Source organism: Gordionus sp. m RMFG-2023, chromosome 1 (assembly GCF_954871325.1).
Source record: "Gordionus sp. m RMFG-2023 chromosome 1, tfGorSpeb1-WG-v2, whole genome shotgun sequence".
Lineage (NCBI taxonomy): Eukaryota > Metazoa > Nematomorpha > Gordioida > Chordodea > Parachordodidae > Gordionus > Gordionus sp. m RMFG-2023.
Genome location: NC_088775.1, coordinates 16,252,860 through 16,270,455, shown reverse-complemented (window position 1 = coordinate 16,270,455; position 17,596 = coordinate 16,252,860). Strand labels below are relative to the sequence as shown.

Below are 17,596 nucleotides of genomic sequence, written 5' to 3'. Positions count from 1 at the left end.
ATAGATATATTTTTAAGTATATACATGATATCAATTTTAATAACTATGGACCGGTTTATCTATTAAATATCAATTTAAATAGTAATCATAAAAATTTAATTAGATTCACTTATATTTGGATTTTACAATACTTTGAATTATGTTGGTCTGCCAAAAATATAAATTATAATGATATACATCAAATTAATAAATTTTCTTTATAGGATTAACGCCAAGTTATTTTACACTCACTACTCATCTAATAATAATCTATTTTCATCATAAGATCATATATAAAATTGCATATCTTATAACTAATACATTTCATGTAATATTAGTAAACCCAGAACGCTATTAAAATCAATATTTAATTCAAGGTAGTAATTGGTTTATAATTCAGCACCACATTTATTTATTCATGGTTAAATTTAAACTACTAGACTTTCTAAATTTACAAATAAACTATTACAATTAGAAAATTAACAGAATATTAACAAAATAAAATATATAAACAGAAAAATTAAAAAACTATTCTTAATTATTACATTTTCAATAGATCGATTTTTACATTTAAACATTACGATTTATACTAATTTTAAACAATTAAAATCTGCATACTAAAAACAATTATAATATAATCAATTTATATTTTACAAGTAATTTAATTAGAACTATCTCGACAGTTACTTTCTAAAATCTATACCTAAGTTTTTTTTGGAATATGGGAAAATATACTAGTAACCTTTCTAAAGTAACTCATAAAAAAACTATAATTAATATTCCGGATTTGTTGTTGTTAAATGGCTCGATTTTTCAAAACGGCTCACCCGACATTTTACCCAAAAATATTACCCAAGCCTGGAGAATTTGAGATGGCAGAAAGAATTGGACATCTATTAACGATATCTCGAGGCTTTCGTAATATTATTATGGCAAAAATCTTAATTTTAAATTGGCAAAATCGAGCCGTTTAACAAAACTATACCAAATGTCTAAAAAAAGTAGCGTTTTAAAATCAATAACGCGTAAGTAGCTCTTTTTTAAATTAAATTTAGTATTTTTTATCAAAGGGGTTTATTTAACTATTCGACTTTTTTATTATTTTAAAAAAAAATATTATAAAATAATTCATATAATTTACAGAGGATTAAAAAATATATATTAAAATGGATATATTAAAAATTAAATATAAAAAAAATAAATATATAATATATATATAATCTATGAAGACATTAAAAAGGACTATAAAAAAAAATATATATATTTAAAAAAAAGGTGGGTATATATCATCCAAGAGAAGAATGAATGCTTAAAAAATTAGACCGGCAAATTTCCAGGGAAATCTGCTGGCGAAGGTAAAATCCTTCATTGGGGTCCTCTGAGATCTGTCTTATTTTTTTTCCTATGATTTTGATGAAATTGAGGGCCTCGTTTCCAAACATGCCTAGGGTATTGGTAACGATAGGAATGAACAAAGTCTTGGCGAGGCCAGCGTATTTATTTTTTTTAAGGATTTCTGCCTTTTCGATAGCAGAAAATGAGAGGTTAGACTTGGCTGCAAAATCAACGCAAGTGTAATCCCATGTTAGCGGAAGACCATTAGACCAGGGTATGAGAGAAATACCATCCGGGCGTATGGCGTATTCGTTTGAAAGACCCACTGGTTCAAGGGTAGATGGGATATTAACTTTTTTGAGGGCGGCTAGTAAAATGTTATTGATAGATTTATGACGATGTTGTCGTCCACGGGAGAACTTGCAGTGCAAGGGATGGTAAGCCTTCGATTCAATGGGCTGACCACAGTTGATGCAGATTGAGGGAACTACGACATTACAGCCGAGGCGGAGGGCTATAGATATACGTAGCTGTTCGCCAGTCATGAGGAGGCCGAGATTGGCGCTGGGGATGGCTTCCAACCATTCGTAACCAGAGTTTGCATTTAGTACCAAATTATTGGGATTTTCCTCAAAGGGCCTGTTCGAAATAAGATATTCAACGGAACGGGCGATCAGAGGAGCATCCCAGTCTTTTTGGGTACTGGAAACGGGACGGCTAAGAGTGGGAGAGCAGTTGTTGCCCCAAAAGGTGAGGGCCTGTGAGAGGTCAGTATCTGAAGGAGTAGATCCATTGTCGATAAGAGATTGAGCAGCAAGACGAGATGAGATAAAGGCTGAAAGGGAAAGTTGTAAGGGGGATCGGATACCAATATATTCTCAAAAATTATACATTATGAGAGTGGTTTTTAGAAAATTGAAATGTGAATTGTTATAAATCAACAAAAAATAAGATAAGATCCTCTAGATATTTTTCCCAAAAATTTCCTAGATGGGTTCTATGTTTGAGATTCCATTTCAAAAAAAATTAGTACATAATTAGTGATATGGATACGTAGTATGATTTGTAAAAATTATTAACATTTCTAAATCCCCTCGAAAAGCTAATGATTCTCTATCAAGTTTTTAAAAATAGCATATAATTATCAAAATAAAACAAATGCTTTTTTCAATATCCATTATTTTAACTAGGGGTGTACCGATATCACTTTTTGGAGGCCGATCCGATCCCATATCATATCTAATTTTGTATTCTGTAAAGATACCAATGGTTTTAAATTTTAATATACTTTTTATTAGTATAACATCTATAATTTAACTATACCATAGCTTATGTTATTTATATATATTATAATGATCAGTTGTTTATATCAATTTAATTGCAATTCTAAAAGTATATAAAATAATTTTATCGTTAAATCACTTTTATATAATAAGTAATACATTAATCCATATACATAATAAGTAATAAACAAATATATTATGAAATTTGAAATAAATATTTTAAAAAAATTTCTTTTTAGAAATACCAAAATTTCCAATTTATCAGAGGTCAGCCTGAGGAAATGGTAACTGTCAATATCGCCAGCTTCACTAAAAACTTCTGAAGTCGCACACTTTTATAAAGAGAATGCGCAAAAAAATGACAATATGGCAGAATGTTTATTATTAAAAAAATATACATAAAAATGGATTTCGATTTATTTATAAAAATAAATGATTTTAGATATCTTTTTAAATTTTATAACATTTTATTTTTATTAAAGACGCCATTTTATATCGGATCGGAAAGTTTTATAATATTGACCGATAATTTAAAATGGGTGAAATATCGGCCCGATCCGATAAAAATATCGGTACATCCCTAATTTTAACAAATATTTTAAAAAGAAATATCAATATTTTCTTAATTTTCTCAAAGAACTAAATATTATTCAATATTTATTTAAATTAGAGCCTGTTTAATAAGGGATGCGTAGGGATTCGCCAATTTCTCAAAAAATTCGATATCCCACTAAGGTAACAAATATTTTTAAAATTAATATTAACATTTTCTGAATTTCTCTTTAAAAAAATAACACTTTCGAATCCTCTAGATGAGTTAAACATAATTCAGTATATTTTTTAATTAGTTTTAGGGGATGCTCAGAGATTTGTGGTTTAAAAAAAAAGAAAATTAATGTTACCAATTTTTGAATCTAAAGAGCTAAACATGATTCTGCATTTTTTTAAAATAAGCGCATAATTAAATGATGCATTTTTTATTTACAGAAAAGTGGTCTTATTTTGATATTTTACTAATTTATCAGTTTTTAAAAAATTTTAAATAACATTTTCTGAATCATCTCAATAAGCTAAACATGACTATATTAATTTTGCGCTTCTATAATAAGGGTTGCGTATTTTTCGGGGATAAGATATTAGTAACGCCGAAATATTTCTAAGCATTCAGTATTTTTCCTAAGGTTAAGTATTTATTAGCGTTTAAAATTTTTCCCTAAGCATTTTAGTTTTAATTTTAAGCGATTAAATACGAGCCATTTACATATAATATTTTAAAAAGGGGGAAGGCCCTTCCCTTTATTCTTTGAAAACAGCGATAATATAAATTAAAATATGCTATCATAAAAATATAAAAAACCTCAGTTTTGTATCATAAATATAGCTACTTAACAACATTGAACAATTATTGTAAATAATAACATACCTGTATGGATGTAAGTAGCACTAATTTTTTTTAAAATCAATACCCAGATTACAAAAGTAACTTTTTGAGAAAATAATTTATTGGCGAACGAATAAGTCTTAAATGTCGAATATAAAAAAATTATGATTAATTTGTATCACAAATACAACGAATCAAAGTAGTCTGGAAATAGTATCGAGATATTACATAATTTCTTCTTCAATGAAAATATTTTGACATATTAATTCATAAAAAAATGAAAAGTCCGAATATTCGAGCGAAGATAATTTAGTTGTTGAGAGCATATTTTAGAGTCCACTCACGAGCTTTATCAAAAAAAAAGAAAGAATATAATTTAAATTAGTATAATAATATTCGAAAATAATCATATTATTTTTTTTAAAACTAAAATCCAATTTAGGGAAAATGGAGATAAGTCTTACTAATTGAAACACTAATTTTTCTAGAAAATTATATTAAGTAAATCTTTATCCCTGTACTGAATGCAATATCAAAAAATAGAGTAAAGTGATCAAAATTTTTATTTTCCTACTCTTTATATGGAATTTTTTTTTTTATTATTTTGCTACAATAAAAAATATAGCATATTTATAATAAAATAAAAATGCCAATGTGCATAAATATGTAGATATTAATCATTTATAATCTAAATCACATTTATATTAATGTATAGTGTTTCTTCTATAATATCCATTTCAAAATATAGCTTTGGCCATGGCTACATATTCCATTTATGGTGCAAATATAAATGCTAAATACACCCATTATGGTGCTATGAGAAAAATTAGATGCCCCAATTATAGTATAAATAATGTTGTTTTCTTCAACCATTTTTTTTAAAATCAAAGAATAACATTTCTTTAAAAATAAATGAGTTTTAAAATAATTTCCAAATAAATATTGATTTCTTTTAATTTAACCTAAATTTTTTGACGTAATTGTAAATTTTAATTACGCTAAAACAGTGGTACAGTTTATAAAATTCAAAAATTAATTAAATCCTTATCCTTAGCGGCCGAACGTTAGAGATATTTTTTATATTAAATTTTCTCTCATATAAATAAGCCTGTGACAGATTACCCTTAATTTTAGTATTCGATTCGAAAATTAAATAATTTTCAAAAATTTGTTATCAAAATTTAAAAGTGATTTAATAATATCGAAAAAAAATTTAAAAATAAAATGTAACACAAGAAACAAGTTAAAAATGTAAGAAAATAAGTTCGAACAATTTCAAATTACAAGAATAATTCCATATAGACAATAAATTTTTTGTATTCGTATTCATGAAATACGAGTCAAATATTGAATTCGTTTTAGGTATAATTTGGAATATCTTAAGATTTAATTATGTCAAACAGCAATCAATTTATAAATTGTAGTCTTTATAAAAATATATGTATACCTCTCTTTTGCATATAGTATTAAATAAAAAACATAAATACTTATAATTTCTGGTCGAATGACAATATATAGATCTTTTATTTAAGATTTCTTATATAAATATTCCCTTATATATTGGCCTATGACAAAATTAAATTTATGAATAGAACTTTGTTAATTTTTAAATTATTTTTATGCAAATAATACAATCAACGGCATTTGTTATAAAACCACAATATTTTGCGAGATTTTTTTAAAAATATTTGTTGGTAGCGAAAAGTCCAATGCACATCTTATATTATTGATAAATCATTTTTCAAAAATATTGACATGTATGACATAGCCAAGGCTCTGCCTGAATATTTTTATATAGATTTTATAGTCGTTTCCACGCTTCCAATGTAAAATGTGATGGATATCGTACATCATCATTTTTAAAACATCGCATTGTTGTCATACCTAGTATAACATCCTAACTAATGCACTGTTTTCAATTTAACCTTAAAGAATATCCACAATATAGGGAGTAACCTATATATGTTAGATAATTTACTTTTAAGTGTAATTCATCAATTAAAACAAAAAAAGGGAGAAATAGTTGAGATAGCAGTGGGAAAAAATGAACTTATGGGAATATTTTACCAAGATTATATTATGACCCACAAACTAAAATGCTATCCTGAAGTTCTATTTATTGATGCAACATATAAGCTCAATAATCTAGGTAAAATAATAAATATAGCAGTTATTTAAATATATAACAGACTTACAGGCCGGGGTATCCAGGCCTGGCCGCATTTTAATTTTTTTAAATATAACCGGACTGGTGCCCTAAAAAATATTATTTTAATTCACGGACAGGGCCTAATTTTTTTTTTTTAAAAACCCAGTTCTAATATTTTTATTCGGTGGCTGCAGACCTTTATTACTTAAAATTCTTTTATATTTTTGTCTGAATCTTTTAGTAGCTCAACATTTCTAGATAAAGCATGTGTGCAAAATCAATTTTGATTTTTTTCAATAGTTCAAAAGTTATAAAAGTTTTTTGAGCGTGGGGTCATATAGACTCCACCTGTTCATCCGTGTAACTTTTTGTCATCAGTTTTAGCATCGATATATAAAGCATAAATAAACACATCTTTCTATATATAATCTTTATTAATTAAAAGTTATATTATATTATATTACAACCTTAGATAAACATTTCTACATCATCAATTTTATTTAAATATTTTTTTATATTACATTGTGACATTTTAAAATGACTCCCGTTACAAAAGCTGTCATATATTAAAATAATAGTTAAAATTATTAACTTATAGTTTTTAATATTTTTAAAATATGAAAGCTACAAATTAGTTTGATTTTAATATATTATGTTTCTAAATTGAGGTCTGAGGATACCAACCCAACCTATTCACTAGAGGGACTTTTTTCACCTTTGCAATGAAGGGTTTAAACCAAATATTTTAAATAGCCATTATTGACTATAAAAATTAAGAATAATATATTTTCAAAAAATCCAGACCGGGCTGAAAATTTTTTTTTTTTAAAAAAAGGGCCAGGCCATGCATTACCATAAATGTTTTACATATAAATGTAGGAAGTTAAAATAGAATCAAAAGCTTTTTATTATTTATGAAATCATAACAACCGAAACAGACTAATATTTAAATTTCTAGCTTTAATTATAATTATTATAAGCAAAGCAGAAATGTATTGTGAGGGGGACTAAGCCCCTCGCTAAATTTATTTTGAATTTCAGCCTTATTTCCAAATTTTAAAAAGAAGCTGAGCTCATCCACCAAAAATTTAAATTTTTTTTAAAAGTATTAAATTTAAATCTCTATTATAAAGTTAAACTTTTGTATATTCAAAAATTTTATATTTTTTTCTTAGCCACATAGATGATAGAGGAAAAAAAAGTTTTATATTTCAATATTATATACATGGGTAATTAAGCCCCTGGACTTAACCTTATTAATCATTTTTTGAATACTGTTTTTTAATAAAATAAAATTTACCTTATTCTAATTTTTTTAATATTGAAATTGAAAATTTAGATTTTAAAGAATTAAGAATTTAATGGATTTTATAAATTTCATATTTTTTGATAATATCCCCCCCCCCCGCCAAATTTTTATGAAATACAGAACTAAAGCATAGCCATTGCAATTTTCCTTCATAATAAATTATAATGTAAGGCTTAGGAATGCCGCTTTTTATCCTACTATTGATAGACCGCCATGTGCAATCCCAAATAGCTGCTCTGTGGCTTGTCAAAGGGGAAATATATTACTGCGTAAAAAATTGCTGCGATATTCTAAAAAAACATAATGATGTAGGTCAAATTAAGGCCATTATATGGGATTGAGATCTGCAAAAGTAGGCCCGGCCCGGGGTCGGGCCTTGGAATTTTTTTAAAATATATTTAGATTTATCAATTTTATATTGAATTTTTTATGTAAAATAAATTTCATTTTATTTATAGAACTAGATGCCATATAACACATGTCTTTTATTTTTAATAATTATAAAAATTAATTTCTATATTTAGATAAAATTGGGCCGGGGTGGGCTGGTAAATTTTTTTTAAAAAAATTTCGGGCTGGGCCGGGCTTGAAAAAATAGGCCTGATGCAGATCACTAATATGGGATAATGACCTTCACCGATAAGCAGGTCTTAATGAAAATTTTTCTAACGCTAACATACAGATTTGATGTGCAGCTTTAAGAGAACCACCGAGAGAATATAACAGGAGAGGATGTTACAGTAGTTCTGGATATATTACAAATATTAGTTTATGCACGTTCAGAAAATGAATAACAATCTCTATACAAGCCTAATTAATTTCCATCTTCCATTTAGTACAAAATCTCAAGAAACAAATTGGTACCCTATCAGAAAAGAATGGGTCGGAATTTCGTACATCTATACTCCTATTTTTAACACCACAAATAATCATACTGAATCAATAAATCAGAAATTCAAACAGGTTATCATCAAATGTTCAACATTAAGTCGTTTTTTTAACGCATAAACTAATCTTTGTAATATATCCAGAACTACTATAACACCATCTCCTCTTATATTTTTCTTGGTGTTAGTAATTTCTCGCTTAAAGCTGCGCATAACATAAAATATGCAAATCTGTATTAGTTAGAGAAACTTTCAAAGGTCTGCCTATTAGCTAGGTCCTTATCCCCTAAATGGCCTTAATTTTGGTCTACATCATTATGTTTTTTAGGATATCGTGGCAATGCAGTAATACGTTTCCCCATTAGCAAGCTATAAGCAACTATTTTGAATTGCCCATGGCGGTCAATGACTATAAGAATAAAAAGCAGCTCTTTTCTCAAAAAAATATTAAAATTAATATTTTAGCGTTATACATTAAAATTTATTATGAAGGAAAAATGCGATAATATATCTTCCACCTCCTTAGCAATTATGGCTATGTTCCATGCTGTACTGTTTAAAAATTTGGCGAGGGTCAAGATTTTGTATAAAAAATATTTAATAAATAAAATCAATTCTTTATTGCTTAAAATCTTCAATATTAAAAAGATTAGACAAGATAAATTTATAATTAAAAATATATATAATACTATATCTATAAAAAATATTTTTTTTTATAAAAAAAACAGTATTTAACAAGAAAACTATTTAAAAAATAAATATTCAGCAGGCAGTGGCGTAGCTAGGAATTTTCCTTAGAGGGGGTCCATACATATAAAAGCTAGGGGGCTTCGCCCCCAGACCCCCTTTAACGGGCCTTAGGCCCTTTTGCCCGGCCTTCGGCCGGGTTTATCTTACAAATCATAACCATATCTTCGATAATATAACAAAATATATTTTTTAAATGCATCAATAATATGTTATTATAATTTAGTAGATTATTCTCAATGACTTTATAATAATACTATCCAGAATAATTTCAATAGTAATATAATATCCTTCCACAAACATCAAAACCAGAAAAATATAATTCATATAAAATCACTTTTAAGTCTTTTGAACGTATAATCTAAAAAAAAAAATTTTGCTCTGGGAGGGGTCCAAACCCGAAAACCACCCCCGTAGCTACGCCACTGTCAGCAGGGCTTAATGACCCAAGAAGTATAGAATATTGAAAAATAAAACTGTTATATTTGAATGTTTATATATATTTTAAAAGTTACGCTATTTGAATTATATATTTCTTATATATTATAATATCTTATGGAAGTCAATGTAATTGCATATTAGTAGTAATTAAATGACATAATTATAAAAAACTATATATAGGAAACAATTTTATAATAAAGAATCTATTTGTTTTGACTATAAAAAATGGCGACGAAAAAAAAATCTAAGTTGCGGGTTTTCGGTCTTCGGTCAAGTTTAATAATATATAGAATTATAAAAAAATTTTCTGTTTATAAAAGAAAAAATTATATATATTTAGAAATTATGGATAAAATTATTCTCCAGGACTTTAAAAAGGAAGATTGTTCTATCGAGGATTACGTTGATTATATCAAATATATACTAAATGTGAAAAATATTCCTCAAACTGACGCCACTTTAAAAAATTGTTTATAGCTTATGGAGGAATAAACATTATAACTGATATCAAAAAATTACTCTATCCTAGGAATATAGAGGAGGTAAGATGGATTGACATATATAAAATAGCAAAACAACTATAAAGATGAAAGAACTATTTTGGCATCAAGAATTGATTTCATTAGATTAAGTCGCGGGGCTACTGAATCCGTAATGAACTTGGCTTTAGCGATGGAACGAGCCGACTTAGAAATAAATAATACTGCTAAAATGGTATATAAAATCAAAGAGGCGAATAAACATGATAATAATAATCGGATAAATCAACATTATAAAAATAATCGGCAGTATAATAATAATGATAAACGGCACTATCAAAAGGATAATAAAGCATATGTAAAAAGAGAACTAGTGCCCGGGTATAATAACTACCATACAAATAATAATAGTAATTGGAGAAAACCATTCTATTTCTGTAATCGGTTTCATGCTATTAGAAATTGTCCCGTCTTCGGAAAATTGTGCAGCAAATGTAGGAAACCAAATCACTTCGCCGTATGTTGTAAAGCTAAAGAAAAGGTTTAAGGAACAAATTACAATAATAAAGAAGATGATCGGATGTCTCAATAAGAAAAATATACAAATGGGCAACATCCAACAATTGAGGTATTAATAAACAACCAAAAAATTAGATACTGGCTCGGCAGTAACCATTATTAATGAAATAATTTGGAATAAAATCGGAAGGCCAAAACTTAGAAGAGCTAAAGCACCAACTACATATGAAAATAATAGAATAAAAATTATGGGTGAAGTTGATGTAAAGTACAATTAAATAATAACATAAAATGGCTTCAACTATTAGTCACACAAACAAATGATGCAGCTCTGGATTTCCATGGATTATCGAATTTGACTTATCGTTACCAAAAAATGTAAAAATCAATATGATCAACAATAGATATAAATACAATGATAATGGTAACGTAAATATTGACAAACTATATAAAGAATTTGCTACGGTGTTTGATAATAAATAAGGAAAAAATGTCGAAGTAAAACTACAATTGGAAGAAAATACAAAACCAATTGCACTGCCAGCTAGAAGAGTACCGTTGCCTTAGAAATTGAAAATGAACTGAAACGTTTGAAAGAAAATAATATAATCAAGAAAATAGATCCGTAAAACTTCAGGTGAACTACGATTATGTGGAGATTTCAAAGTAACATTATTAATAAATTTCACCAACGTTTGAAGAATCAATAGCAAAAATAGCGAATGGAAATAAATATACAGCATTAGATCTCAAAGATGCATACCTACAATAAAACAAGTCCTTTAAAAAAAAAGTCAAAACAAGCAAAATAAATATAAAAGAAAAAGTATATTTAGGATATAGATCAAAATGGAATACACCCTGATAAAAATAAAATAATAGCAATACAAAAATATCCAACATGATATAAAATCATTTTTAACACGGTTCATACCAAACTTACATTGAATCATAGCCGAATTACATAATAAAACTAGTAAAAATGTTAAATGGAATTGGACTAAAAAAGATGATGCGTTATTTGAAAAAGCAAAAGGAATAGTAACAGAACACAATACTATTACTCTTGCAAAAATATGATAATGGGAACGAATACCCTAAAGGGAAGAACCAGACGAAACCAAATCAATAATACCAATTGAGTCAAAAAGGCCAACAAAAAGATTAATAGATGAACTTGAACTTGGTATAAAAAGATTGATAGACGATCTTAACTTGGTGGGAAAGAAAATATGTTATATTTGAACGTTTATATATATTTTAAAAGGTTACGCTATTTGAATTATATATTTCTTACTTTTTATATTATCTTATGGAGGTCAATGTAATTGAATATTAACTATATATAGGAAACAATTTTATAATAAAGAATCTATTGTTTTGACTATAAAAAAAAACTTTTGTTTCTCTATGATCTATGGGGCTAAGAAAAAAAAACGTTGCTGATTGTATTATTTATATAAATATCTTCTTCTTTATCATGCATATGGTCCCACAGTCGTGGGGTTTGTTTTGATAAGCTTCTTCCATCTTGATCGAGTAAGGGCCATGTCCAGATTTATCTTCTTAGTCATCATAACCTTGTCTACTTAACCTTTCCACGTAACACGAGGTCGTCCTCTTCCTCTCTTCCCCGGCACCTCCATGTCCAATACTTTTCGATTTAATGACCATACCACCTTAACTGATTTTCGTTTATTAAGTCCGCCATAGGTTGAATACCCATTTTTGCTCTGAGACAGTCATTCGTCATATGGTCGAGTTTAGTATACCCCAAGCTCCACCTTATCATTCTCATCTCCGTGGCTTGTAATAACTTTTCTTCCGTAGCGTTTAATGCCCATGTTTCACTTCCATAGAGTAACACCAGTCTTACGATGGATTTGTAAGCTTTACTTTTCAACCATATTGGCAACCTTTTGTCGCACATTACACTGGATATACTTCGCCATTTAAGCCATCCTTTTTGAATTCGTGCATTGACTTCTTATGCACAACCTCCCTCTTGTTGTAGTATCGAGCCTAGGTATGTAAACCGGTCTACTTTTGGGTACTTTAATTGATCATCCAGCAATGGGGTGCCTGTAACGTTCATCTCCATGTATACCGTTTTTCGATTGTTGACCTTTAAACCATATCCAGCTAAGCGCTTTGACCACTTTTTGGCTTCTTCGAATACTTTCTCCTTTGTCTCTTCACATAGTACTATATCATCGGCATATAGCTACACCAAGGAGATGGCTTTTGGATGTCTTCATTATCGTGTCCATAATTATATTGAATAAAAAAAGACTTAGAGCAGATCCTTAATGTAATCCAATTTCAACCCAAAAAGGTTTAGAGTCTCCAACTGTCATTCTAACGCAAGAAGTTGAGGCTTCATAGATATTTTTCATAAGCCCTATATATGCGTCAGGGATATTTTGTTTTCTCAAGCACCACCATATTAAATCGTGAGGGACCGTGTCATAAGCTTTCTCCAAGTCAATAAAGACCATATGTAGGTTCCTTTTCTCCATATTTATCCATCATTTGTCTTAGTGCGAAGATCGGATCGATTGTGGATTTGCTGGTTACAAATCCGAATTGGTTAGCCGATATTTCCACCTCGTTCTTCAGCCTTGTTACTAAGATCCTTTAATAAAGTTCATTATTCATAAACTTCTCAAAATTATTAAGAGTCTTATTAGTAAGGGTAAGAAATATTAACAGCTACAGAATATCTATATATTGCCAAGGTCAACCAGAAAATATAAGGATTATCTTTTTATTTAATATTATAAGCAAATATATTTTTATAAAGACAATAATTTCTTTCTTGGTTGCTGTTTAACACAATTAGATATTATAAGATATTCCAAATTATACCTAAAAGAATTCAATTATCGAATCATAAAATCACAAATACAAATATAAAAAATTTATTGTCTGCCCAATAATTTTTATCTATTATTATATGGAATTATTCATGTAATTTAAAATTATAATTTTAAATATTTAAAATTATTCAAAATTTTTAATTTTTTTATTCATAAATAATCTTAAATTTAAATATTCGAAACATTTAGATTTTAATAATAAATTTTTGAAAATTTATATTGAATTGAATATTCGAAGAATCAAATTGCATAATGTTTTCATTATTAATTATTTGATTCCTACATGGGCGAATAATACAGTTATTCCATTCAAAATATAAATTGTTGAAAACAAATAATGAAAATATTTGATTCCTCTTTTTATTGGCTTATTCTAAAATATTTATAAACTTGTTAATAAATTAAAGGTAATCTTATAAGTAAAGAAAATTAATCACAGGCCTTTTTAAGAGGAATATAAAATAATTATTTATTTTAGTTCAATCCGAAAAGATAATTATCTATTAATTAATACTATTTACCAATATTTTTATAATGATAGTAATTTTGAATTTTATATACGTGACCACTGTTTTAACATAATTAAAATTTACAATATCACAAATAAAATATTAAATTTGTCAAAATAATTTGGGGTGGGAAAAATGCTTAATTTTCTTATTATTTATCCATTTAAATCAAAAAAATGTGGAAAGAAGATATTTTACTTCTTTAAAATAAGAGAAATCAATATTTATTAGTAATTATGATAAAAACTACATTTATTTTTTAAAAAAACAATATTAATTTCAATAACAACACTTTGAAAAATTTAAAATGCTCTTTGATTTAAAATAAAAATTAGTTTTGAAAAAAAATACATAATTTCTACAAAAATTAATCAACATTCATAAAACAGTTTTTTCATTATATTTATACAATAATGGGGGAATTTAGTCTTTCTTTGCACCATAGATGGGGATATTTAGTCTTTCTATTTGCATCATAAATAATACTAACTATATAATTCATAATGGCAATTATAATTAACAAGAACAAAACTATTACTTAAATAATTTATCCCTAACTTATAGCTTCCTAATTACTTTTCAAACTGAAACTAATTTTTATCTAAACTATTTAATGAATACAAACTAAAATTTGTAAAAGAATTGAGAGTTAAGCATTATATATTTTACTTAAAGAAAATAATTTAATCTAGCATTTGGAATAATCTTTATTCCATAAATGTGAAAAATATTATTAATACTTTACCAGTTTTTATAGCTTCAACTTCATTGCTTTTCCATTGTTCAGCCACAACATTATCCAAAGGATCATCAGGATTTGGTGCACTTAATAAAGCCTGAATTGATAATAATACAGTTCGGATTTGTAATGCAGGACTCCATTTATCTATTTTATATTATTATAAAATACATTTGTTAATCATACCTTTTAATATATCCAAACATATTCGCCCTAATTTATCAATGTTTGGATGATATATTTTTGTCATAAAACGAACTTTGGGGGCAGACATAGGATATTCCTCAGGTAGAAACAATTCCAATTTAAACGTTCCTCTTTCAAAAGGAGACTAATATTAAAGTAGTTTTAAAGTATAAAATTATATTAACATCTTCAGGCCCTGCAATTATAACTTTAAAATATCTAGCATTCTCATCATCTGGAATGGCTGTGATACCAGGAACTGGCTCTGCTAATAATCTTTGTGTTTCCTAAGTTACGATATTATATTATTAGTTTTTAATAGTTAAACTTTGATTATTCTCTTAGGTAATCCTGCCATCATTTATCGATGAATTCTTTTATAGGTTAATTAAGCCTAGTTATCAGAAGGATAGTAGTAGAAATATCGTGACACAAAAATGACATCACTTTAATTGTTATGACATGACATATAAAGTTTTTTTAAAAACATCGATTTGACTAAATCAATATTTACCTAAAACTATTACCAAAGCCAAAATATTTTGCCTAAAGGTATAAGAGTTGCTTAGTTCCCTTGTAGCAAATTTTTTTAAACTAAAATCTTGGTTTAATCACTTTTTTACAATTTGTTTAAATCTAGGTTTTTAACATACATCTCATATATTTCCAAACAAAAACAAATAAATATGGTATAATGTTCAGGTCATGTTTCAATCAAGACTTTCAAATCAAACCTATCCATTCTCTCAGACCATTTAATTTTGTTTATCACCAACTATTAAATCCTTAATGTTATCAATTTCTTCTATGAAAATTCAGCACTTAGGCTCTCTCATTTTCAATACATAATACATTGTAAAAATATGCCTCATAGTTCTTTCATAAAAATTTTAACACCACTCTGCAACAAAATTAACAAAGATATCAAAATTTAAATTTACCAAATCCTCATTGGAGCTGGTTAGTAGCCCTAGACCCGATGGCGGTATCCGTCCCATTGTAGAAGGCTCATTTTTTCTGGAGATAACTCGTTGAGATTATCATCGAATGCAAAAAAATTAATTAATACTAATAGACCTATGATTTTTTCTTTCGCTTACATATAGGCCAGGGCTACCCAAAATTTTAACAACTGGTTAGCTAAAAAAAACAATTACCGAAAGAACTTGTTTTATATACTCAATTGTTATGCCTTAAGATGCGAATTATAGTATCAAAATTGTTTTTAAGGCTCGAAAGCTATTTTCTGCTAATTTGTTAAATATGAATTGTTAACATCATTTTCACAAAATATTTTAATATATTTAATCATAATAATTATTTATTATACAAAGTCCAATTTTGTTGGATTCACGAACTCTTGCCTCTGTTTTCGCAAGTCTATGATCCTTCAACTATGATTTTAGGATGTTATATACATGGCATCTTAAGTAAAGAAAGTTTTTCTGATCAAACGGATTGTTAAAAAGTTAGAAATAGGATAGATTGGTAAAATATTTACAGTTCTGGTTGCTTCATTCTTTAAACTGAAGCTGTAGCTCTGCTTTTGCATTGTATTGTTAAAGAAAATTCCATTTGCAATTATTTTTGGTTCTTCCAATAGGATTTCAATCTAATTCCGAAAATTATTTACATTCATTTTACAAGGGCGTCACTAGCCTTTACAATCTCAGGGGACTCAACTAAAAAAATTTTTTTAGGGGGGCTTCGCCCCCATACCCTTCATTTGCGGGCCTTCTGCCCGCTTGCCCGGCCTTCGGCCGGGTTTTATATTAATATATTATACTTTTTAAAAATTTGCTACCTCTGAATAATTATTCTGAATTTCATATTTTATCATTTATTATATTATGCATACAAAATAAATTAGCATATAAATAATTAAAACAATATAAGACATTTCTAAAAATATTTTTTTTAATACAAAATCTATTTATTACAGTATAAAATATTTTTCAATTGCTGATATAAAAAAATTTTGAGTCTAAAGAATAGTGATAAATTGATAATGGTTTTTAAAATCTACATATTATAAAATTAGCAACTTACATTGACAAAAGGTCAAGAAACTAATATAACGCTCTATTACCAATTTTAGACAATGTTTTATAGAATGGACTAATAAAGAAAAATTTATAGGCCTAACCAAATCAACAATTCTTGGAGAAGAGAATATAAACGTCCAATCCAAATCATGAAACTATATGGTGGTTAGAGCTTCCTCTTAAATGACATGATGAAAGCTAGATAAGTAATTGAAAAAAAAATTGTGAGATAATTTCTAAAATATTATCTTCCATTTTTAATGATATATAAAATAAACAACTACACAGTTGACCATTATTGCTTATAAAATATGCAATCATCTGCTCTCAGCAGCTGTAATAAAAACATTTAGATTTATAAATAAATGGTATTCGTCTTTGTTTTTGAGTAATAGTATTGCATTATAAAAGTTATTGCTAGATTTTAAATTTTTTAATATTTTTTTTTCAATCGAAATCAAAGATAGATTTGATAATCGATTTTGGCTCATCCTGTTTCTGCAATAAGATTTGATTCTTTTTAAAGATGAAAAACTTCGTTCTGCACTTGCTGTTGTTGAAGCCAAAGTTAAGAGGAATTTGATTTAAAAAACTCTTTAAAACTTTTCATCAAATCGGTGCATATTAAAATTCAAGTATTTCATTAACTTCTTTTTCTTTCTAAATTCAACATCCCGAAACACTACCTTTAATTAGGTTTCCACCTTGTGTAAGTCAAAAAATTGAGAA

General features: G+C 27.3%; 1 protein-coding gene across 1 annotated transcript; it reads right to left on the bottom strand.

Moving 5' to 3' along the window:
* Positions 1-4,119: 4,119 nt before the first annotated feature.
* On the bottom strand, positions 4,120-15,276 carry LOC135931211 (ubiquitin-conjugating enzyme E2 N). Its single transcript, XM_065468166.1, has 5 exons — positions 15,151-15,276; positions 15,008-15,109; positions 14,823-14,967; positions 14,643-14,783; positions 4,120-4,325 (listed from the first exon to the last, which is right to left on the bottom strand). The coding sequence occupies exons 1-5, from the start codon at positions 15,181-15,183 to the stop codon at positions 4,288-4,290; spliced, it is 459 nt and encodes a 152-aa protein (XP_065324238.1). The 5' UTR covers positions 15,184-15,276; the 3' UTR covers positions 4,120-4,287.
* Positions 15,277-17,596: the final 2,320 nt, after the last annotated feature.

What these genes read in the sequence shown, in the direction of transcription:
- LOC135931211 (XM_065468166.1), bottom strand. Translation starts at nt 15,183, where the DNA reads ATGATGGCAGGATTACCTAAGAGAATAATCAAA. An exon ending in TACCTAAGAGAATAATCAAA is followed by an intron (nt 15,110 to 15,150) that starts GTTTAACTATTA and finishes ATCGTAACTTAG; the next exon opens with GAAACACAAAGATTATTAGC. An exon ending in AGTTGAAGCTATAAAAACTG is followed by an intron (nt 4,326 to 14,642) that starts GTAAAGTATTAA and finishes TTTTTGATAAAG; the next exon opens with CTCGTGAGTGGACTCTAAAA.